Source organism: Phaenicophaeus curvirostris, chromosome 13 (assembly GCF_032191515.1).
Source record: "Phaenicophaeus curvirostris isolate KB17595 chromosome 13, BPBGC_Pcur_1.0, whole genome shotgun sequence".
NCBI classification, from domain to species: domain Eukaryota; kingdom Metazoa; phylum Chordata; class Aves; order Cuculiformes; family Cuculidae; genus Phaenicophaeus; species Phaenicophaeus curvirostris.
In genome coordinates, this window is record NC_091404.1 from 8,572,183 (window position 1) to 8,597,392 (window position 25,210).

The 25,210-nt window shown below is 40.0% G+C and overlaps 1 protein-coding gene across 15 annotated transcripts in view; it reads left to right on the forward strand.

Annotated features, from left to right (window-relative positions):
• The window catches only part of IL1RAPL2 (interleukin 1 receptor accessory protein like 2), a 389,872-nt gene extending 368,656 nt beyond the window's left edge, over window positions 1–21,216 (forward strand). For all 15 annotated transcript variants that reach the window (XM_069867567.1, XM_069867568.1, XM_069867574.1 and 12 more), the window contains 4 exons: window positions 80–225; window positions 4,498–4,641; window positions 8,071–8,241; window positions 17,517–21,216. In XM_069867567.1, the coding sequence (XP_069723668.1) occupies window positions 80–225; window positions 4,498–4,641; window positions 8,071–8,241; window positions 17,517–18,214 (1,159 nt within the window). In that variant the 3' untranslated portion in view covers window positions 18,215–21,216. The remainder of the gene's footprint in view (window positions 1–79; window positions 226–4,497; window positions 4,642–8,070; window positions 8,242–17,516) is intronic.
• Window positions 21,217–25,210: the final 3,994 nt, after the last annotated feature.

The window sequence follows — 25,210 nt, forward strand, 5'->3', positions numbered from 1 at the left end:
ATCTTGTGCTGACTAGTTCCTTTGGGAATCTTCCACCCATATTAATTCAGTTAAGCAAAGACTGTATCCTTCCTTTCAGACTCCTCAGAGAACATCTTGGAGAAAAAGAAGTTGAATTGACATTGATCTTTGATGCTGTAGAGGAGGCAGACCTGGCTAACTATACGTGTCATGTGGAAAACAGAAATGGACGGAAACACGCCAGTGTTCTCCTGCGCAAGAAAGGTAATTAATTCTCTTTATTTAATTATCTGTTTTCTCACCTGCCTCAGCAGCAACAAGCCGTTCACTAGCAAAGGTCCTGCTGGCTTCTCTGAGCCAAGCTGCACTCCTATGTGCCTACTTGGAGCTGAATTATGTTTGTGTTACAGCCTCAGTTTACCATTTGTGAAACAAAAAAGAGAATGCGTTGATCTTTAGTGAATCAGCCTTGCAGGTGATGCATTTGCCTGGAATACAGTCCACCCATAAAGCATATAATCCTGTTAAAATCTATTGAATCAAGTCCCATTTACACAGTTTCCTCTACTCATTAGTGTGTTATGTCCTCCCAGAAAGAAGTGCATAACATAGGCTATATTTTACTCTTAGTGGTAGGTGTAAAACACAATATGGAAGGTGCAAACCACTCTGAGAAACAAGGGCCCACAGTTGTGATGTGGAACACACACAAATGTATTTTCAATATTTAACCTGCCAGGATGTCGTGACTTAATTAAGGAATCTGGTCATCATGATGGAAGATTTACCTCTTTAGAGAAAAGGCTTTCTAGCTTTCTGTCTGCTGAACCTAATAAATATACAGCTGATAGTAAGTATATCTATGTTGACATTGTTAAATGTTCAGTGGTGTTGCATATATTAGAATAACCAGCTATGTTTATTTATAACAAAAACTGCAGTGATTTCAGAGCTCTGCTGAAATTATGGAAGAAGCATTGCTGAATACAGAGTTTGGAGGTGGGAAGGATCACTTCTCAGCTACTATTTCATTTGTCTCTGCACTGTGGCTGTAGAAAGCTTATATTCCCCTCAGGCTTTTTCAGTAGTTGATTTTCAAGCTATTAAAGTGTCATTTAAAATAACCACAGTATTTTCACTGTGTCCTTTGGCTGCCTGTCTCATTGTTCTGTTTTTATTTATTAAGTTCTTACAAATACTTGACAAACTTTTCCTCTGCAACTTGATATAATTATTTCTAGCTTTTTCCAGCTTGGATTTGACTGTAGAGCATTAACGAGCTACAAATACTCCTGTATTTACTGACCTGTGAGAAGATTTAGGGCAGGACTGGTAGGCAGCTTTTAACCAGCATCCTTTGTGCGTGTCAAAGAAAGGATCATAGATTCCTATTGTAATGGGCTGCAACTTTCCATATGCTGAGGCACTTGGGGAAGGCAAAGAGGAGGCACAGATCTCCTAGGGCTGCATTATCTTTGTTCAGCAAGAGGTGCTTGTAGCTCTGTCTCCGGGTTGTGGAAGTGTTGAAGGTTACGTCTGCCCTCTGTTCGAAGGTGTGATTGTGGCACTTGAGGTGCACACAGGCTATTGTGAGTCATCTAGGAGGGCTTGGATCAAAACGCAGGAATAAACCCAAATTCCAAGTTATAGCTGTAGTATTAGAGTTCCTAGAGCTCTTGTTTTGAGATCAGGTGGTTGTTTTTAATCATATACTTTACTTTAAGGAAGAAAAAGGAACTGTTCAAATATTTAAGATAGAACATGTCGAAGTCCTTTGCTGTATTAGTAGTATGGTCCTCACAGATGCTTTCAGAGAATGTCAGAGAACTGTCCTGCACCAGTGGACCAACAGTCCCAGAGCATGTATCACCAGTTGTGATTTTTTTTGACTGAAAAAGAAACCAATCCAGCTTCAAATACCAGATCTACCAATGCAAAGACAGAATCAGACATGCTCCTGAGACCTGTATACCGCTGTCTGCTATCACATTCTTTTTTACTGCCTTAATTCACCCATTGTTATTTGCTTTCAAATATTTGAAATATAAGTTATGGACAGTTCTGGGTTTGCTTTTCTTTTTTTTTTCTCCATGATGTCCCACCATGTCTGGTGGTCAAATTACATGGAAACACAATATACACCCACTTGTCCTTAATTACGGAAATAATTCATGATTCTGTTCAAATGAATTTAAAAGCAGTCCAGTACTTTAGCAATTGAAATCTACATGATCTGTAATACAACTGTTCTGGAACAGGAATAACTTATCAGGAAAGTCAAACCATGCTTTTAGTGGAAAGAAGCTGTATATTTAGAGAAAAGTAAATATGATAATGATGTTTGCTTACCACTTATTTCAACTTTTGTTCAAGACATGCAGGAAACTAATTTTGCAGGGGATGGGAGGTGACACTTGATACAGTACTAGGTGATGAGGAACTTTGTAAAATACATTTGTCTCTCATTTAGTGGGTGTTTATGAGACTTTAAGTGTTTTGAAGACTATAAGCCTCTGTGATATGTATTGGCTAGGTCCTTGTATGTTGTTTTATGTTACTATCAGATTGTTATTATTTACTAATTTTCAGTCGCTATTATAGCACAAAGACCAGATTCAACTCCTTTCCCAATGCTGGATGTCATGCTTTCACTATTGACCTCAGTGAGGACCACTCGAGGGGGAAGGCGTTAATCAGAAGCAGAGACTGAAAGCTGGAGTAGGCAAGAAAACTGAATGTTCTGGGATTTTTTTCCATTGCCTCCACCTTGAAATGGAAATAACGAGTCCAAAAGCCTTGACTTTATGCCTCCTTACATCTGGACTCTAGGAGAGTTTATGGGGCAGTAGGATAAATACAGGGCATGCAAAACCAGATTGATTCTACCTTTTGAGCTGCAGTTTGTGTTTTTGCTCAATACCCTTTTATTCCCCCAGCCAGTGAACGCAGGTCTGTGCTCCTCTGTGGGCTGCAAATGACCAAGGCTCAGCATTTTCTCTCCTTCCAAGCAGGCAGCTTTGCCATCATCTCAGTTTCCTAGAAAAAAAAAGCTTCAGTACAACAAAAAAATATTTTTTCCCCAAAAAAGTGATTTGAACCAAATCTGTTCTGCATTTGACCACATTTATCCCCAGAGCATATAGGAACTTTATCATGCAGTGTAATAAAAGTCCATTAATTCCCTGTGTTCTCAGAGAGATTAAATAGCTATTTTAATAAGACTTTTCTACCTATTGGTCCATGACTTCTTACCAGACAGACATCAGAGATACTGGAAATTGGGAATAGCTTGACATCTGATGTTAATTATTGAAACGCAAGGCATAGCATGGCAAGAATAACCTCAAAAGACACACAACTAATTTGCTTTTTTGTCTTGAAAATGACACAGATGACATGCCAGTAATTTTTTTCTGACCTATGTTTTCGAAGCGTAAAGATCATAAAAACTTTGCCTTGGCTGTATTACTGATTTTACGTCTTCACATTGTATTTATCACAGCAGGAAATAACTTCATGACGTCTTGTCTAAACTAATATTGGCTGTTAGAGGTAGCTATTGTCAAATTGTCATCTTTTGTCTTTTATGGCTAAGTAATATGCCAAGTGGTGTTATGAGCAATATTGTGTTCAGAGGACATTTCAGGCAATACTGTTAAAGTTAGTGTCTTACATCAAGTAAAGCACTGGACTGATAGTCAAAGGTTTTTATCCCATTTTGGCATTGGTTTGCTGAACGACCTTCAACACTTTGCTTCATTTTTCTATGCCTCTGTTTCGCCAGCCGTAAAAGTTGTATAGTTGCATTTGGATGAATTTGTGAAGTTCTTTGAGGCAGACTGCTTGTGATGTTTGCTAACAAAAACATCCCAGTAGGAAATTATAACTAGCACTAGTTCCCATTAAAATATAATGTGTACGAAACAAACATGTGAGAACTCTGTTAGTAGCCATCACAACTCAAGCAAAGTAGCTTTTAGCAGCTGGGTGTGTGCTCCTGGCTTCTCCTGTTATCTTGGGCATTCTGGATGCTCAATTCATTCTCCAGTGATTCAGCTAAAGTCTTGGCTTGGCAGCTTACATCAGCACATCCACTGGCTTCACAAACATAAAACCAAAGTTTAATAACTTTGGGGGGACTAGAGCCTCCCAAATGGGGTACAATACGTCTAGTATATCTGTTCTCACATGCTGCATACTGCATTTGATGCACTTTGCCAGTACAGAAGTTTCAGACTCCAAAGGCTCATTAAAAGTTGAGTAATCCTCTGTGTAAAATCACTACATAATTCCCTTATAGAAGAATTATATTATAGCCAGCTTCAAACACATTCTGGGTGGTGATCTCATATGGGCATTAGATGGAATAAATGGGTAAAGTTAAGTAATAGGTAATGAACAAAGAGACCAGGAGTCTTTAATGTTACTGTGGTTATAATTAGAAGCTACACAATTGTATGTGGATATGTACAGTGGATTGGAGCAAATAAAGCTCGGAAAGATCATAACCTTTTTGTCTTTTCTTACTAATTTTAGATTTGATCTACAAAATAGAGCTTGCTGGAGGACTGGGAGCCATCCTCCTTCTGCTTATTTTGCTCGTGACCATCTATAAATGCTACAACATAGAGTTAATGCTGTTCTACAGACAGAACTTTGGAGGAGACGAAGCAGCTGATGGTAAGCGGTTGCTCAGGAAACTCAATGGAAGTATTTCAGAGGCTCAAAGTGATGAAACTTCTAGGTAGAAATGAATACCAAAAGATACATGCTGCCCGTTTAAGTTCAAACTACTAAGCACCCAGTGGTGTAAAGCCCTAAGACTTCCTCTCGAAGCCCTTTGAAATCAATGAGCCTTTTCGCTGAAATGTCACTAGGCCCTGCCATAAGCAAATGGAAGTCAGAAGAATTGTTCCTAAGTCTCTTATAGAAACTGGAATATCATTTGTGAACTGATTACTCAAGAGACCTTTTCATATTCATGTGCCCCAGTGTCCAGTAGTAACTAGAGAGAGGTAATTGTCATTAAGGCTACCTACCTACTTCAGGTACTTAGGAGGCTGTAAATGACTTAGTGGAAATGTACAGCTTGCCTGGAGAGTGTGTTCAGGAAAAAAACTAGGCTATTTTCAGTGTTCTTTTCTCTGCCTCCCTCTCGCTATATATATTCTGTTTAGTGCCTAAAATCAAGCTTGTATATTTAAGTTGAAGTTTTAATTCTTCTGAATTTAGAACATTTCTGCTCCTGTGAAGCTGAACTAAGCTCTGCTAAACTAAATCCAAGAGCTTTGAATCCTGTTATTATATTGTTAACACTTTTACTATAGCACAATTAATATGGTTTTAATATGCATATAACTAGATCTACTGAAGATCTGAAGTACAATATTCAAGCCCACTGCAATACTTATGAGTCAGGTAGGCAGACTGGATTGGTAAATCTAGAAATAATAATTTATTTGAAGAAAGGGCAGTGTACGCATTTCCCTTATTGTGCCAAAACAATGTGCACTTGCACAGACCTGTTACTTTCTACAGTTAGCATCACTGTTATCAAAGTAATAAATGTTTCTGTTTAATATTGGGTAGATATGATGTGAAAATGTTTCACTACAATGAAATTCATAGGAGTTTTGGAGAACAGGTGGAATGACAGCCAGATAAGTTTAGAATATGGAATGATAAATAGCAGGAACAGAGGTCTTGCTGGATCTTCATGTGGGAGTGGGAAAATCTAAACCTATGCATTTTGCATACTATATTTATACAATATTTATACTGATACCTAGGAGAAAGTGAAGGGTGAGTTTATGTGGGTTTGGAAGTAATTTACCTCTAACATCTTGGGATTATACCAATATAACATGTCTAGTTCACACCAATAAAAAATGACCCAAAGTGGCAACTTCCTCCAGATTGCTTTTATTCATTTATCTCATGTTTTCAGTGTGAAGCTGCTGCATTTTTATTCATGTAACTTCCTCAGTACAATCACTTTAATTTATTTTCTAGTTGTTTTGAGCAAGCCTCATGAGAACATAGGGGATTTTGTGCGCATGTTAATTCTGAAAACAACCTTTTGCTTTTCCAGTGCATGATTTTAGAACTATTGCAGCTTTGTGCCTTGTTTTGATGCTGCAGAATGATAGATGGAGGCAGAATGTTGCTGAAATCAAAGCAGATACTGAAATGTTTCTTTCTACTTATGTAGGCTATAGTGGGAACATACTGCTTCTATGAGCAGTCAGCTGTATAGATAGAATTGCAGGGTCATTTTCCATTTACACATGTATTTGTTTAAAACAGAAGATTTGGAACTCAATAGTTTGCTTTCTTCCTGTTTCTAAAAATACCCTGTGTAAGCAATGTTGGATGCATTCACTTCCTGTGGGCTGTGATTAGCATTGTTTTTAGAGAAAGTATAGGGAGATTTAAGGGAAGCCATTTGGGAAATGGCTCTGAATCTGCATCCAAAGCATGGGGAGCAAGCAGTGGGCAAGCACCCATAGATCCTTCTGCTATGTCCTGCATAAGTGAAGCTTGTGAAGAGAGAGTCGAGACCTTAGAGATGTAACACAAGTGCATGGACTCACAGGAGCTTGGGGGAACTGGTCCTGTTTATGTCTTGCTTGCATTGGGAGCAGAGGTGACTGGAGAGGGCAGTTGTCATGCCCGCACAGCTGGAAGGGGCAGGAGGCTCGTGCTTGTACATAATCCATGTCTGTCTTCGTGCAAGTGCACGGCATTCACGCTGCTTTATAACCAGGCATGTCAGTGCTCTGAGATTTGCTTTGCTGCCTTTGCAGAGCTCTCGAATTTTCACAGGGATATTTGCCTCCTGAATCACTTGGTCACAGGCTTCTCTTAAGAGGTTCTGGCAGAATTCATTATGGACAGGGCAGCATGTTTCAGACAGGCTTCCGTAGCCAACTGGCCTTTATTTCATTACTGTTTGTTCTGTAATCTTTGCAACAGTAACTACTGGGTTTGTATGCTGTTGTCTTCAGAGAAATGTAGCCAGTCAGGTGGACATTCTGCCATACAGCTGTGGTGACACAGGGCAAATTGCCTTTTACCAGTGTATAATTATTCACATACTTTGTCTGTCTGCAGATCTGACCCTGATGGGTCTGGCTTTGTGTCCAGAATTACAAGAAAGTAACCATCATTTCAAGGTCATCAAGGAATGTATTGTATTATGATTAGCTTTTTTTTTCTTTTTTATCAGTATATATTGATGATTTTTAACTGCTTTAATTATCTTTTGTGCGTGCTATTCTTTACTGATAATTGGACTCAGCAGTCCTCCATTCATGCAGTTTTGTCCTCACAACATTAAGTATTTGATTTTCATTTTCTGTAAATAATGGCAGCTGCGCTCTTCCCTGGAGACTGAATTGCTGAAGGTTGACTTTTTCAATATACTATTTGCCATTACTGCAGAGGAGCAGCAAAGAGAAATGTCATTAGTAGAGTCTGATCCCAGCATGGACCCCAAGCTTGATAGCGATGCCACTTCTGTTCCTGGCCCGCTCACAAGCTTAGTTATGTATTACAGATGTGGAGACCTGGAGATAAACCCTAGTGCTCTGCAGGGGGAGGAGGAACTGTGTTGCCCTTTCTAAGCAAGTTGCTATGTTACTGTCCTGCTGTGCTTATCACCCACTGCCTGCCTACCTCCAACTTTTTATGAGGCTTTGCCTGCACCCCTGAGCTGCAGGCAGAATGGAGGGGCAAGTGTTGCCCTGCACCCCATTTGCTCTTGGAGTCGTTTCTCTCTCTCATACTATGTGTCCCAAGTATTTAAAATGTCCTGGATAAGTGACCTCTGAAATTATGATACTGCTTTTGAAAACTACAAGGTTTTCTGGAAAAAAATGCTTTGGACTGTTTGCATTTGTCATTATTTTCTGCATAATTGCTATTAATTAGAGTTAAGTCATGAACAGTCTCTCTGTGGAAGTGAGGTTATATGTTCCTATGAAAAGCCCCAGTTTGTTGGGAAAGGCTTGATCCTTTCAAGGAATAATGTAATTTCCTAGTACTTTCCTGTATTCTTTATAGTGTTTTTGCAAACAGCAAGCTGAACTTGAATTTGTTTTCTTACAGACAACAAGGAATACGATGCGTATCTTTCATACACCAAAGTGGATCCTGAGGCATTAGACTGTGATAATAATGAAGAGGAGCAGTTTGCACTTGAAATTCTGCCGGATGTTCTAGAAAAGCACTATGGATATAAGCTCTTCATTCCGGACAGAGACCTGATTCCTAGTGGAAGTAAGTATTTCTGACCTTCCAGTTTTAATTCTCTCTGATGTGTCATGAAGGCCTGGTCTGTGCGACAAGTACTATGTGTGAGAATCCTGTCCTTGTGAAGTGGCTGTAAGGATAAGAAAAGTTTCCTCAGCACTGCAAATTTCAGCTCTAGGTTAGAGCTTGTCCCTGCACTACTGAAATCAGAGGCACCTGACATTAATTTCAGTGAAGGCAGGAGCTGGACCTTCTTACAGGGTAGACTGCAGTGCTGCAAGCAATACTCTAGTCCAAAATCTCTACATCAGACACAGGTAGCTAAGCAGGAAACTTCCAAAAAAAAAGGTTTTGTAGTCTGTCATTGGAAATAGGTTTATTGTTTTTTCCCAGTACTTTTTTGTTTGTCTACACCAGATTTGCACGTAAGCATGATCTTTCCCATTGTTTTGGTTTGTTTTTTTTTCCTAACTTTAATACTCATAAAACTGCTACAGTAGTTTCCCAGTCAATGGTATTGGTGCAGTTTTTCCATTAGAGTTTTGATCAAGTGTTGCATTTCTGAGGACTGTTGGTATTGTGTAAGTAATGCTATTTCTTCAGAGGAGTATGTACAGCCCAGTGATCTGATGCTGTTTTCCATGCTGACAGTGAAATGCAGTTGTCTTTCAAATCAGTTTTGCTGCCACATCTGAAGATTCAGCAGCACGTCTGGATGTGTGTACCAACAGTTAGTGCCTTCCTAACTATAGTTATGGCATCTCTTCTTCCAGATTCATTTGTGGACAAGTCAGAAAAGACCATGAATCATATGCATCGTGTTGATGAATTTTTAATGCACAGTATATTTGCTTTAACATCACATTTATATGAAATGCTACCTTTGTGAAAAAACATGAAACATCTAGAACATGGCTGCATTAGCAAACTGCCTGCCAGAAGGCTTGAAACTGCTCCCTTGCTGCTGCCAGACCCTGGTGGCTACCCTGAAGCTGGAGCCCACTTCTTCTCTGATATTTGAGGAAGCTGGAAACAGAGCTCAAAGTCCTGTGCTGTTAGGAAAGAGGAGTCAGAGCCTAGTCAGAGATTATGCAAAGTCCTGTGTGGCTTGAATTCATCATGTCTGTTTGCAAGTCCTAGGTTAGAGCTATTTCCCTTATAGCTTTTGCTCTGCCCCTGCAAGTTGTGAGTTTTGCTCCTGTAGTGACATATTCCAGAAAGGGAACTTGGCTCATGGCTTTCTTATTTCTGACAGCACAAGCAAGCAGTAGTGAATTTTTAGATGGTCTTAAGAGGGAATTTGTCTTTTTGTGTTAAAAATCAGAGAACTGTCGTAAAGACATTGCCAACAATAGAGCAGAGTCATACAGAACAATTATACAAGTAAATTAAAGAGTTCAAAGCTAGCCCTTCAATGATAACTATACTGAAGCATGGATTAATCTGAAATGAGATTCTTCTTTCCAATTGCTGTACCAGCCAGCATGATTTTTTCTTTTTGTCTATTTTTATCAGTCAGACACTCAGCAAATACTTGTCATCACTTTGGGTATTCATTAAACCTCTCCTGAAAATGTAGGGTACCTGAAAATGTCAGTTCTCATTTATGAACATTCACAGATTTAATACCTCTTTTTTTTCCTCTCAAACTCCTTCAGTACTATGAAGGGGCCTGATTCTGACACATGGAACTTCACGGACACTTAATCAGACATAATGACAATGCAGAATAATGTGTGAAACTGAAATTAGTGAGTCTCATGCTTTAGCTTTGAAAAAGATGTGGAGGAAGGCACTTCATTTTGAGAGGGCAATAGGGAGGGTGAGGTGATGGGCAAGGAGATTAAGACTCAGACTCCTGTATTTGTACATTTTCTGTGTGTGCTGGAGAAGTGGAGTGTGTCTGTGTTTTGCCTAATGCCTTGGAAGGACTTGCAGTGCTTAGTGTGCAGAGAGCAGGCAGTGTGATGGGGTATGGACCCGCTAGAAACTAAAAATAAAAATGTATTTTAGAATGACTGTGTCAAAAAAGTGGCAGGTATGACAAAATATATAGTGCTTCATGGTAGATTTCTTTAGAAAAATGAGGGATTGATCACAAGTTTATATTTTATTTTATTTTAGGAAATATCTCTTCTCCCATGTACTGCATTTCCTCATCTTTTTGTGTAAATGACTTTCGGTGTAATGTAATGCTTTCCCACTCTTCTTTCTGATATGTTTTGTTCTTTATCTTGTGTACTTAAGTGTGTGTCATTCCACTAGTACTGCAAATAGGGTGTGTTTTGTAAGGCTGGTTGTTTCATATAATCTCTGCAATTTTAAGGTGCTGCCACAGGAGGGTGTGCATTATTGCGCTTGCTTCCTGGTATGAAGCAATACATACAGCTGCTACTTGGCTTTGAGAGCAAGCAAAAAATAGATTTATTAAATCGTATTTCATTAACTTCCTTGCACACTTCTCTGAACAAACTGAAAAGCTGACTTCAGAAAAAATCAGGGATGAGTTTGATTATGTTTTTATTGAGCTGGATCGTCTCTAATCCCTGGAGAGAAGCTATGATAGACTCTGCATATCCCTGTGCAGCTGAGGGAGAGATTACAGCCAGATGTGCCTTAGCTGTGATGTGCACACCCAGCAGTGAGCTGCTTTGCACTGCATACCCAAGCCGTGCACAGAGGACCATCTGTTTCAGGGGTGCCCATGGAGCTGTTCCTAGGAGGACAGAGGTGATGTTTGTAGGAACTGACGGCACCTGTTCACTGTTGAGAAGCAAATCCCTGGCATCTAGAGTTCAGGTCACCTGGGGCTGAGTCATGTTTTGCACTGCGTGTTGGTTTTTGTGCCTGCCGGGATACAAATGTTTTCGCAGTGCTGCGTTTTGTCCTAGTGGGAGAACCACTGTGAAGGATGCCAAGGGCCTCTGTGATGCCCACCGTGTGTGACCAGCAAGGACCTTTGCGATGACTCTTGGTGCTGCCCGAGAGCAACACAGATGGACGCACCTCTCCAAAGCGGCGAGGTGCAAAGAGGGCTCAAGCAGCCACTGCTTTTCTGCTCTCACTCATGCAGAAGCCCACATGTCCATGTTGGCTGGAAGATGAGAGGGGTGGCATGATGCGGAGACATGACGTGCAGTCTGCTGTGTAAGCAGCAAGACCAGATTTGTAACCCAGGATTTGAGTTGGATGTTACAGGAAGTTACATAGCAGCTATTCCTTCTTAAAGAGTATCCTTTGGTCTTAACAGAGTGAGTGTTCTTCCTTCCGTCAAAACTGACAGCACATACACCTTTCTGCTTAAGTAACTGAGGCATTAATTGAACATGTTAGCCTGCATTAGGAGACTGTGATCCCTAAGATACAGTTGCAGTTGTTACTAAACTTTCTGAGCAGTTATCCATTTTTTCCACCCTAATAGTTTTCAGGGTTTTTTAACAACCCCTTTGCTATTGCTAGCACTCTCAGGCCTGTTCAGCTTTTTAATTTGGTGTTAGGAGACCAGAGGAGATTGAATAGTTGGGGGAAATGGAGGGAAAATAGGAATAATTATGTTTTCACCTGAGCCATTTTCTGTCTTGCGAAGAATGGCGTGTCTGCAGAGAGAAGGGTCTATTTGCATTTGACTCTTCTAAAATTAGGACTACATCAGAGGAAACTATTTTTCTCACATGGTTTCTGCAGATTATTTTAAACTTTGGAAGTGGTCAAAAATATCAAGTTGGATTTTTAATACCAGCAATACAAATCTATTAGAGCATCATCTAGTTACTCTCTAAGCATTGTGCATTTGATTTTGATGGAATTGAAAAAACACCAGCAATTCACTCCATCCCAACCCCAGGTATAGCCATCGGGCACTGAAAAGAATAGGAGTTATGGAATAAAATTCTTTGCTTTTACCCAAAAAATAAGAGGTTGTCAGCACAATAGGAGAGCACCTAAGGCGTGTGATAAAAAGCACCCGACAGTCAATATTGTAGTTCTGGCACTTTGTAGTTTTGTCTGCCCACCTATGTGGTTTTAACCTTGTAAATTCCAGCTTCCTGGGTTACTGGAGGAAGAAATCCCAGTTGAACTGTGTGCCTGGGGGTCCCAAGAAGCCTTATTTAAATATGGGACACTATTTATGTGGAATGGGAACAGAGTACCCAGCTCCAACAACACTCCTTTCGGAAGTCCCTGGTTGTCTACTCTGTATGAATCTTAAATTTAATACTAGGTATGGGCAGGGATAGCAGGGTTACAGAGGAATGACAGTTGAAAGTGGAAGAGGTGTGAACCAAAGTCAGAAAGGCTGGCTATCCTGTAACAGTCCACTGAAAGCCACTGAGGTGGTGAGGGAGCTGGAGCACGCAGTACGTGAGCACAGCCCAAAATAACTGTGTTTCTTGAGGAAAAGGCTGACAAAGACAATGCCAAGGAGGAGTCTTATTGTTGTCTTTGCAGTGGAAAGCACAAGAGTGGAGAAAAGCTCTTCTCACAGGTGCACAGTTGTTGAAGAGTTCACAGGACTGAGTTACAACACTGAAAATTCCATTTAAACATTTGGAAAATTTTCGTCACCGTGATGGTGGTCAGACACTGGAAAAGAACCCAAAGACACTGAGAAGAAACCTCCAGCCTTGGAGGTCTTCAAAGCTTTCCAGGGCAAGGCCCTGAGCAATCATAGCTGGTCCTGCTTTGAGCAGGATATTGACCTCGAGACCTCCAGAGTTCCCTTCTAACCTGTATAACTCTATGAATCTTTGATTCTAAATATGTAGTATTCTGATTCCAACATGTATTGCCAAAGCAATTCCACCATTATCACCCACTTCAGACACCCTAGTCTGCAAAGAGGCATCCCCAGAGCCACCATCTTTTCCTTCTCCTTAATCCCTCCTTCCTTTACCGTGTCAGATACAGAAAATCTGGCAATGGCTAAGAGAGGGTGATGTGTCATGCTGATCTGCGTTATTGGTTTCTTTATGTTGAACTTAACAGCCATCCCTTAGTTTATACTGGAATTGGGCTTTCTCTGGGGCAGGGCCAACACTCCAGTCAGTATTTCAGCAGTTCCAGCTGCGTTGCTGTTCTGATCTGAGTGAACAGAAGCAATAGGTCTTTAATAAATAGGAAAAGTAAGACATGCAATCATATCTATTATAATAAATTAATCAGAGTTACAGTTTGGGAACTATTCAGTTAGGAAACCAGGACTGACTTATTCTTCTATAAATAACTTTCTCAAGTGAAAGTCACATTGCCTAATGCCAAAAGGCTGGTTATTTTCAGAGTGCCAGGAGCCAACCAATGTGAGGTTGATGGTAGATACTCTTTGGTTCCTGTGGTCCTGCAGACCATGCTTCCCAAAAATATCTGTAGGACGTTACTTGATTTCTGGTGTTCTTTCCCTGTCCCTCTACTGCTTCTGCAAATCATCTGAATTTGGTTAGTAAGTAATTTCTTTGTATAAGCAACTCTGTGTCCATGGTGTTCATTAATTTCCTCGCTCTTGGTCTGTTTGCACGTTAGGTTGTCTGGGTTTTCTTCCAGCCTGTGGTTAGTGTAGCTCATTCAAGATTCAGTAGGCAGTTATGCATGATATAATCGCAAATGGAATGCATGTCTTGGACTTCTTCAGTGCTTCAAACTACAGTTCAGCATCGTTGGCAGTGTTTGGTTTGCACATATTTGCTGTCAGGTGATCTGTCTTCATTACTAAAGGGCAATCATGCAAAACCTGTTTGTTTATGGGTCTAAAAGTTCTTGCTGTCCATACCTCCTTGGGCATTGCACTGGACATTATGCAAGTAAGTTACTGACAGAGCTACTCATAATTCTTATTTTTGTGACCTATGTGAAATACTAACATTTTGAAAAGAGGATTTGTGCCATATTGCAAAATGATCTTTCCGGGGAGGGGGGGGAAAGAAGTCAAAATTTAAGATGTTCTTTTTCAATCAAATCAAATGGTTTAATTCTAACACTAACTGTTTATTTTTTACATTCTAGTTTATAATAAAATACAATCTCTGGGAATTAAAAATGAATAATTTTGTACTGATTTTGTCAAGGCAATTTTTTTTTTTCTCTGATTACAACGAAATTTCGTTGAAGTTGACACCTCCTGCAGTGGAAGTAAAGTGTCAGCAAAATGATATTTACCTGGTAGAAATATGTTGGTCTGGAATCTTATAGTTGATCCTAGTTGGTGGTATTCCTGAAAGCCCTGCTTCATTTATTTCTTGGAAGTGACACGGAGCCATTGCTTCACAATTACTTTTTACATCACTGGAAAGGTAAAAACAACCCTTTCTCCATCCTAGCTTGCAACAGAGATTTCTTGATTTTAATACCTGCTAATGGACTGAACACTTAAAACAGACAACTCAACCTGCATTTTGAACCATCTCAAATTCTGAAGTGAAAGGAGGGTCGGTGACGTACCAATTCACAGGTTTATGCAGTCAGTGTGATACCACTGGAGCGAATAAAGCTTGAATTTTCAGTCAGGAATGTGTCCTCCCCCCATGCTTTTCCTTGCAGAAATGTTTCAGTTTTACATATTGGACATATTACAGAGTGCTCCCAGTGGAACCATGTGCTTCAGGGAAGTTGTCACCTGCCTGTAGTAGTAGTCCCAAGCTGAAGTTTTGGGGACTACCAAGTACTTCTGGACCAGACAGCACTTGCCTTTTTGTCTGGGTTTCCTGCTTCCCATGCTACAGTGTATTTTATTCTCAGTGCACCAAGGCCCCTGTAGGTTGTCCATGTCTATCGGTGAACCAGCTGCAAACTTGGAATTTGAAGGATCACCTAATGGTCATTCGTGAAGGTGTCTGTGTAGTCGTCTGTAGGAAGAGCTCTAACTTGTTGCAATATCCAGTAAGTAAGGTAGACATGCGAAAGTACGGGAGAGGCATAGAGGGGAGAAGTATCCATCTGAGAAAATAGGGGATTTTTCCTGTCTTCTTCCCACCTCATTCTCTGTTTGACTAAAGCAAAGTCTGGTGAGTTTTTGATTGAGATGGTATAATACTGGGTTGTTGCTATTGAAATTATTGCTGCCGGGTATTTGATGAGATGAAAGTGGAGTGATTTTTTGTGTGTTGTTGGCTTGTTTTTTTCTTTTTTTTTAATTGGATGTATATAGGATACACATGACTCTGCTCAGCACTAACCTGGATGTGTGGTACTGACCGGTATTCTGTCCTACAGAGAACTGTCTTGTACATTACAGTGTTCTGAGTTATTTGAAGGAGGGATGGTTATGTCTCAGGAAAGATGCATGATAGTTTGTTGTTTTACTGTATCTTGCAGATTCAACCTCTAATGATGAAGCTTCCCACCTAAATTCTTTCTTTTTGGGAGCAGAAAGAAAGGAAGAAAATGAAGAGTCTGAGCTGTTGATACATTGGGATAATCTCTTTCCATTGTATTGAACATTTCTACCTTTCCTTAAGTTTTGTTTCACCAGTTCTGCTTATCATTTTCTCATTGTTGCTGGTTCTCTCCCCTCTCCGCTGCCTCTCCGATGGATTTAATGTTGAAATTTTTTCATTAATGAGTAACTATTTTACACAGAGCGATGTGGGGGGTTCCCTTATAAAATATTTTAAGGAGAAGAAACCCAAACTGTAAATGCTGCATGATTAAAGAGTCATAAAACATTAACTAAAAGTCAGGATTGTTGCATAGACATTTGTAATGTATGTATATGTCTTAAATTTTTGTGTGTCTGTGGGATGTTTGCAATTGCCTCTTTTCCATTTGTGAAAGAAATTCTTCTTGCTGCTAAGTGGTGAAATAAAACATTGGTAAAGGCAGATTTGATGCTAACTATGCCTTCAGTCTCATGCAAATAAGCTATTTTAGAATGTTCCTGTTGGCCTATTTTGTAGCTATTTACCACTGGAAGTGGTGTGAATAAGCATGCTGTGGTATGGTGCTTGGGACTATAAAAACGAGTCTTGCAGTAACAGATGTTGGTTAATGATGTTATTTGTAATCAATGTTCCTGCTAGAGGGCAGAGTGTGTAAGAGAGACCCTGCCCTGTGCTGAGTAAAAATCTGTTCTGTGCAGCTCTTGTGTCCAAGTCTTCATTTATAACACACGCTTCTCTGTTGTCAGACAGCACATTCTGAGTAGCATGGTCAAGAGTTCCATGGAGTTTAAAATATATATATATATATATCCCATCTCTAAGCTTGCAGTCACAATGCTGTGCACCCAATGAACACTTTTCTGACCTTAGTGGGTTTTTTCCAAGTGATTTCATTTCTCTGGTCTTGAACCAAAACCCATTAAATTTGTTGAAGTCTTTACATTTGAATGGGTTTTGGATCAGGTCTGTAAGTAGATCTCTTTCCCATCCTGTTCCATGTCAGACTGGTATAATTGGCTCCTCTTCCCTATCATCCCTGGAGCAAGTGAATCTCAGGGATCCAAGTCCAACTTCAAGAATACTTTGTAGTTCAGTAAGTTGACATCATGGAGCTAATGATGGGGCTGGCGTTTCTGCTTACACTGATCATTTGCAAATACTTGACGTGCATGAATAAAAGAACAATACTGTTTTCCTTGTCACCGATGTCTCAAGAAATAAACACCTCCAGTATGTTTAAATTTTCCATTTGTTCTTGTCACTTGTGAAGTTTCTGTTAATACCTTGGGGTACATAGAAGCACAGGTTTGTAATATTAAAACAGACCGTTGGGCCACAAAGCATGTTATTGAGCTTTTGTGGTCAATACCTAAAGGAGAAAGAGCTACCATGGTGCTTCTATGCAACAGCACATCATCTGCATGTGATGAGGGCTGATTTCTTTTGAGCTCTTGCAAGTTATGGTTCATACACCCCGCAGTACCCTCATATCCCTGTATCTGAAACGCTAGAGCTGCTTCCCAAAGTGTGCTCCCCTTGATGCTACGTTAATCGTAACCGATGTTAATGTGAAAATTTACACAAACATTACATTGATCTTGACCTGTATTTGGTCAGTAAGCAAACTGTGGTTTTTTTAGTTACTAATGCGTCTATACAGTGAGGATATTTAAATGTTGTTCTGTTGCAATGAATAGGGAAAACCAGTAAAGGATGGAGAGTGCTATTAAGGGGTTTTCTGTATTTACTCCATAAATAGAAAGATGTGATACACATTCCTGTTTTTGACAGAGTATATCGTGAAATGCCCCTTGTCTTAAATGGTGTGAATCAGTAAGCTGTAGGATTTTGTTATTCTTGTTTACAAGCCTGATGTTTTGATACAATAGACTTCTTTATTCTTTACTCTTTCTCTCTTTCTATGATTTGTAGCCTACATTGAAGATCTCACAAGATGTGTTGAACAAAGCAGAAGACTCATTATCGTGTTAACTCCAGACTATGTTCTCAGGAGAGGATGGAGTATTTTTGAGATGGAAAACAGACTCCATAACATGCTAGTCAGTGGAGAAATCAAAGTTATTTTGATTGAGTGTACTGAATTAAAAGGGAAAGTGAACTATCACGAAGTGGAATCTTTAAAGCACACCATCAAACTCCTCTCAGTGGTCAAGTGGAAAGGACCAAAAAGCAGCAAACTGAATTCTAAGTTTTGGAAGCGCCTAGTCTTTGAAATGCCAGGGAAGAAAAAGGAAGTGTTGTCTCGGCATCAGGTCCTGGATTCTGCAGAGCAGGGCCTTTTTGGAGACCTCCAGACTGTACCCTCTCTTGCCGTCACAGGCACTTCTGCCACATTGGTAGAATCACAAGCTGATTTAACTGATTACCATCAAGCAGACTCTGTGCAAATGAGACATTATTGTAGAGGATATGAATATGATGTGTCAGCAGCAACATTGCCAATAGCTTCCATAAGCAACCATCACACATACTGTAACATCCCTTTGACACTGCTAAATGGACAGCTACCTCTTAACAATACCGTGAAGGATCCCCAAGAGTTTCACAGGAACAACCCATTGCTACCTTTATCAGCAAAGGAGCTTAGCTTCACCAGTGACATTTGGTAGTGAAGATAAGAACGCTCTTGAGATGCTTCATGACCACCATGAAGACCTGTTTTTAAAGAACTTTGCCCTAACCCCGTGGGGTGAGAAAACCTATTTGAAGCAGCAGCACACTTGTTTGCTTTTCTACTTGAACTTTTTTGTTTACATTCACAAATTATTGACAAAGGGGGCATTCTTTTGTAACTCAGTAATGTCCTTTCTGTCTTTTAATGTACAGTTTTACTGCTTCCTTAAAAAGGAGCGGGGGGGACAGAAAAAACACATCCCACCATTTTACAATAGGTTTACAATCTGGGATGGATAAAAGGTCACTGTATATGATCTCCACCATCCATACACGTTTAAGTAATAGTATTTGGAATACATGGAAGTTGTTGGGTTTTTCATATAGACCGGTACAGTTTGAAATTCTAGTCATGCTATGAAAATTATTATCTCCTGCACAGACCACAAGGAGTGAATCATTCTCAAAAGTAAGGAGGAGGAAAACTTCCTGGTAACATTTTCTTGCAAATACATTTTAGAAGATGACCAGCTGAAACAATGCAGATGAAGCTTTATCAATAAAATGCATAGTCACAGTTGCTGAAGAATAAATCACCAGCTCACATCAGCATCTCTTCGTTTTATTATTGAGGCATGATTTATTCCTAGTGAATGGTTAGGAATGTGGTTTTATTAAACAACTTACTAGAATATCGAAAGATGTTTAGGTGGATTTTAAACACTTTTTCTGTCAATTATAGATTATTCTACATTTTTTTTCAGACTTCTAATGACTTTTTTTAAAACTGTTTAAGTTTATCAGTCGATTCATTAATTTGAAATTTATTAAGATCTCTGGAGCTCTTTTAAAGTTTGTAGCTAATTCAGTGTAATTTTACATAGGATTTTTTTCCAAAATCAGTAGTTGCAATTTGAAATTAAGGTTTTGTTGAGGACATCAGCAATAGAAAATAATTACTACAGCAATAGTCAGAGATTAAGTGCTAAATTATTCAGGTTTACTAGTAGTCTGATTTCAATTGCAGTGATAATCGCCTGAGACAGTTCTCCCTCTGTTTATCTACCTGTCAATTTATGTACCTTTCAAATACGGCTGAAACTGGTGACATGATATTTTTAAACCCCTGGTAAGATGTTGCCTTTCTGACATGAGTGATCCCATCAGTTGAATAGTCATCTGTCTTTCATGTAAAGCGATCTTGTTGCTTGTGGATGAGAGATGTTATACAGGTACTCGGCATCAGGTGTTACTGCTCTGCGAGTTGAGTTTCTTTAGACCAGTGGTTTCACAGAGATTTCCATAATCAGCTGATTAAGGTGTACAGAGTCAGACCATGGACACAACAGCATTCAAGGAAAAAGCCCTAAATAATGAAGGCTGAAGCCAGTTTTGCAGGTTTTGGCACAGCTTTAATGAAAACAGAGTAGACATCAGAGCTTTGTCTCAATAAGATTTGCTGGAGCAAGTTCCCCAAAATATTTTCATGGCAGGCAAACTTGCTTGTATTTCAGTATGTTTTTAGAATTGTTCTCTTGGATTGCATGAATAAAAGTTAGCACTCTGCACTCAGCTGCCTGTGGTTTCATCAGCAAACAAGTTCAGTAAATCCTTGACGTTTCACAGTGGTTCCTAGATTGTACCCTACCATCAAATGGAAATAAACACTGACCTAAGACTTAAAAGTATCCAGAACTGGCCCAAAGGCCATGAGAAATATCTCAAATGTGCAATAATTCATAGAGGTTGGTATTTTTCCATTACTTCTTTGCCCAGTTCTTTACTCTGTGCCCTCTTATACCAGTTACTATCTGTAAAGTTTTCATGAAATTCTAAATAATACGTTTCTCTTGGGTTTTTTCTAGTATTATTATGCATTTGACACTAATGCTGAAAATGGAAATCTAGAAAAGATATTAATTTATTACACAGTATAGGATTATAACTTGCTCTTTTGTGAAGTTCCAAACATGTAGGTGTTTAATATACGTATTTTTCTACTGAGAAAGAAAGTGATTTTACCTCCATTATAAATATATGTATTTCAACCTCCTCCCAGAAATTTACAGAATTTGCACTGTTTTATAAGTGTTAAAGACTGTGTTTACACTGGCTATGTTCTATAATGCAAAGTGTAATTAAAAAAATAAGAAAAAAAAATCTAAAAGAAAACCCTGCATGAAAAGAACTGCATATGTTTAAATGAAAAGCTGTACTTTTCATTATTTTCCTTTCCACATTACTCTACAATCTGGTTGATTCACATAGAATGTTCAGTGAGATTTTTAAACCTACTAGTTCTGTACTAAGCATGCAAAAAAAAAAAAAAAAAACCAGAAGAAAAAGCGTATGCAGGTTGGTCTGCCTTCTTTTATTTACAATGCCTAAATATGGGTAGCAAATTCATTTACCTGATGATAACGTCTCTTAGAGCAGTAGCTATTCCAAAGCGAAATGCAGTCATGTTTGCATTTGAGGTAACATGAAAAGAACAGTTTTTCTGTCATTTTGCAAAAGCACATTGTGTGTCTGTGTATTGATATATTTTAGTTACAGATGACAAGTCACAATCTGCTTTAAGATTTCAAAGTGTGTATCCAGTGTTACGATAATATATACCTGAATTGGAACCACCTGTACCCCTCTGCGTTTAGTGTGGGGATGGGGACCGGAGCTCAGATGGCTGCTCATTGCCTCGGTTTCATGTGATACCCGTACGACTTGCTAGAGACCAAGTGTTTCTGTAGGTAGCACATACTGCTCTGGAAAAGTAGTCAAACAGTGAGATGTGTCCATCAGTGGGACTTGGATGGCACAGAGACTTAGAGCCTGGCCTGCTGTGAAAATCACCTCCAGCAGGGACCCTCGTGGCAGTGGCGACAGCTGGATCAGGGCATTGGTGGCAGAAATGTTCTAGCTTGTTCATGTGAACTTCATTAGCTGAAACAGAAGGGTGTGAGGGCATTTTGCATTCCTCTGTCTCCCCAAAGCTATGTCATTATTCTCCCTCTGTACTCGGCACTGGTGAGACCACTCCTCGAATCCTGTGTTCAGTTCTGGGCCCCTCACCACAAGAAGGATGTTGAGGCTCTGGAGCGAGTCCAGAGAAGAGCAACAAAGCTGGTGAGGGGGCTGGAGAACAGGCCTTATGAGGAACGGCTGAGAGAGCTGGGGGTGTTTAGCCTGGAGAAGAGGAGGCTGAGGGGAGACCTCATTGCTCTCTACAACTACCTGAAAGGAGGTTGTAGAGAGGAGGGAGCTGGCCTCTTCTCCCAAGTGACAGGGGACAGGACAAGAGGGAATGGCCTCAAGCTCTGCCAGGTGAGGTTTAGGCTGGACATTAGGAAAAAATTCTTCACGGAAAGGGTCATTGGGCACTGGAACAGGCTGCCCAGGGAGGTGGTTGATTCATCTTCCCTGGAGGTGTTTAAGGCACAGGTGGACGAGGTGCTAAGGGGCATGGTTTAGTGTTTGATAGGAATGGTTGGACTCGATGATCCGGTGGGTCTCTTCCAACCTGGTTATTCTATGATTATTCAGCTAGGTTTACCGGGGAGGAGGCCAGGGCACCACGGTGGCAGTACTTGGTGCTGCATCTCGTTTGTGCGACTGTGCAGCCCTCACCACCCCTAGCGTGTGCCTTCCCCACTGCCAAAATCAGCAACAGCAAACATCCTTATTGGTGGGGATTCTGATTTGGGGCATGTTCATTTTAAAGATGGTTTATTATAATGTTTGGAAACTACTGTTTGTATACTTAGCTTTGTGTGTGATGTCTTTCAGATGCAATTATGGTTTGAAGGTTGCATATAATACGAGCTAGAAACGGGAAACCTATTCAGCCTTTACAGATTTTATGTTCCTAAAGAAAGTTCAGAGAGAAAGCAGGGTAATTTTAAATTAAGTAACAAAGTAGAGTGATATTGACAGTTTCTAAGGGCTGTGTACTGACCACTGTTTTAATAATTAGTGTTCCTTTCTCTAGACAATGGATGAGAAACCTTATAAAGATGTTGTCCTACTCTGCCTACAGGTCTGTTCCAAAACCCATTCAAGCCAACAGAAAGAGTTGCATCAAGTTCAGCAGACTTTGAATAATACTATAAAACCTTAGGTTTACTGTGTACAGAGGAATCCAGAAAACAAAAGGGAGAGAAAGAAGAGATAGGAAGCATTTGCTTATTTAATCTGCCTAAAATCAAGCTTTTTTATGTCCCTGTTTGGTGTAGATATGGTCTAGGACTATCCAGCCTTGGGAAAGGAATTTTGTTCATTCTTTGTTGTAAACAAGATAAGGACTTGGGATTAAATAACAGATACTTTTAGGAAAATAAAAAGCCCTCATGATTTTTAAGTGCTTCTATTCTGCTTTCAGCAGTTCCTTTGATTCAACAGGCTTTCTCTGTTCATCCAAATGCATAAGCACGTACTTAAATTCCCCTTAATTCAGTGAGAAATACTTTACTGAACAGGGGCCTGGAAGAGTAGTTCAGTGCCAGAAATCACAGCATTTAGCAGCCTTTAGAATTGTGCTGTTATGGAGAGCCTTTGAGTAGCTTTTCTGATTTCAGTCTCTTGAATAGATGCAAGTATTACAGAACAGCCACCAGGTCTCAGTCCTGGTTACAAGAGGGAAAGTCGTCAATACTTGTTAGGCTGGCAGTGACATTTCCCTGGGAACTCAGTGGTAGATCCGAGAACAATGGCTTTTTTCATTGTGTCCCAGTTGGGCAACTGGGAGCTTACTGCATGGGCAGCAGCCGTGGGACAGCTTGGTTAGAAATACTGTCATACATCTTCTCTTGTGCACCCCTCTTCTGCGTGCACCCTTTGAGGCTCATGCTGGGGCTGCAAAGTTACTGGGACACTAAGAATAAGTAGAGAGTGGAAAGAAGAAGAGAGCAGTCAGAATCCAAGGGTTTTCCAGGCAGAAACACTCATTCAGTAGCACAATGAGAGCTCTTGCATGAATGCATCATGTTTGTCCACCATTTAATGAATGCTGGGCAAAGTTCCCCAGAAAAATATTATTTCTTGCCAGCTCACTTCTTCAGAACCCTTGTCTTGATAATTTTAAAATTAAATTTAAGTTTCTCATTGAATGGGAAACTCTTGATTTATTCCTTGGGGAGAAAAAAAAGCCAAACAAAACAAAACACCACCAACAAAAAAACACAAACAGCTACTTCTTTACATTTTTTAAAACTTCCCACAAAGTAAGAACTTATCTTTCTGCTGGTCCTGTGGGTTTGAAACTTGTGTAATGCCAGAAGTGTTACTGGGTCACCTGTGGTGAAGTGGATGAGGTGACCAGTTTCTGTGGCATAGGGGATCCCATCACTGGAGAATATAACTTCTGGCTCTGGTATTTCAGCAAATCAAACTGCTGACTTTTGCCATTGCCCTGTTTTACTGGAGGTGCATTTCCAATAAGTATGGTTAAAAGTCAGGAGGAAAGTGGGTACCAAATATTACTGTTCAGGACTGTCCCCCCAGCAGTTCTGCAGCTCTTGCGACATGTAGCTGACGGCTGCTGTATCGGTTTCCATCAGTTATGGTCCCTGGGAGTCTCACGTCTTGCACTCTGCTGAGCAGTGCAATCGCAACTAGAGCCTGTTTTTCCAAAGCATTTGGGCCACACAGGAGTCAGATCTTATCAAAAGTCCATGGGAATTAGTCCTGGTCCTCGGTTTTTGTGTTACCAACATTAGTAAGTGAGGACTGTGAGAAATAATGACTGGTCTGAGCAGCAGAGCTGGAAAAGCTGCAACAAGGTGGCAGCGAGCCAATGGGCCCTTCATCACACAGGTCAGGAGGGGAATGGGTACATGAACATTACAAAGCTGTCATTTAATGCAATCAAGAGAAGTCTATTTCCTTATAGAATAAGGAAAACTATGTAAAAATACCTTCTTCCATGGTCTTGAAAATATTTAAGGTTTGGAAATTTCATAAATAACAGTGATGAAGTCAATTCCATTTCAGCACTAGTTAGCACAGCAAACGTAAAGAATATGGGATTTTGGAATACTTTGTTATAGCAGGAAAACAAAATTTGAAAATGGAAAATAATGGCATGTCACATTCTTTCAAACACAGAGAGAAATGTTCTGAAACCTACTTTACTTCCCTTAAGAAGTTACATGAAGCGTTTGTGATGGTGAAGTACGACAACTTTGCAGTACTTACCCTAAGAAGCCATTTGATCATTTCGATGCCACTGGAGAAATTTAGAGGTTAATAAGGCTGCTCTGAAGAACTATAAAACAATGCCTGAAATAAAAGGAAATGTAAAGTAAAAGTTTCTGAGCCTTGCCAGGATATTTGTCACTTAAATATAAAACAGTAGCACTACCAATAGAAGCAGAACATGACCTGTCAGCATTTTCTCCTCATTGCAATATCCCTGTGCAGCTACAGACCAAACAGTAAAGCAAATAAATAATAATAATAAAAATACGGTTTGTCAAGCTGAGCCAGATTCTCACGGTAGGTATTCTATAAACAACTCCTCTAATACATTTTGATAGAGCCTAATTGGCTTTACAAGGTTTTAAGAGCTTTCTTCTCTTCAGGACAAACACAAAGACAAAACAATGTATTTTATACTAGATGAGTTTTGCAATTTCTTTAAGACTGTAAAATGATTCCTTTGTACGCAGCAGTGGGTGGTAAATGTTCTCCTGGCTGAAAGTTTCCACTATGAGCATGGAAGTGGTTTGCTGAAGCGAGAGCACCAACAGCTGAACCCGTCGGAGCCACTAGACCGACAGGGCTACGTGTGAGTGCAGTGGGGTACCCACCGTGCTCACGCGTGACAGGGTGGGCTCAAGTATTTGGTTGGGCAATGTCTGGAGAGTGTAGTGTCAGTTCAGACTGCGCTCATGCTGTATAGAGGCATTTGCAAAGTCTCCGGTGCCCTCTTTTAATAGAGAAATGTAGGTGAGCCAAGGTGGAAATGAAAATTGTCAAAGGCAGAATTGTGCGCCTCA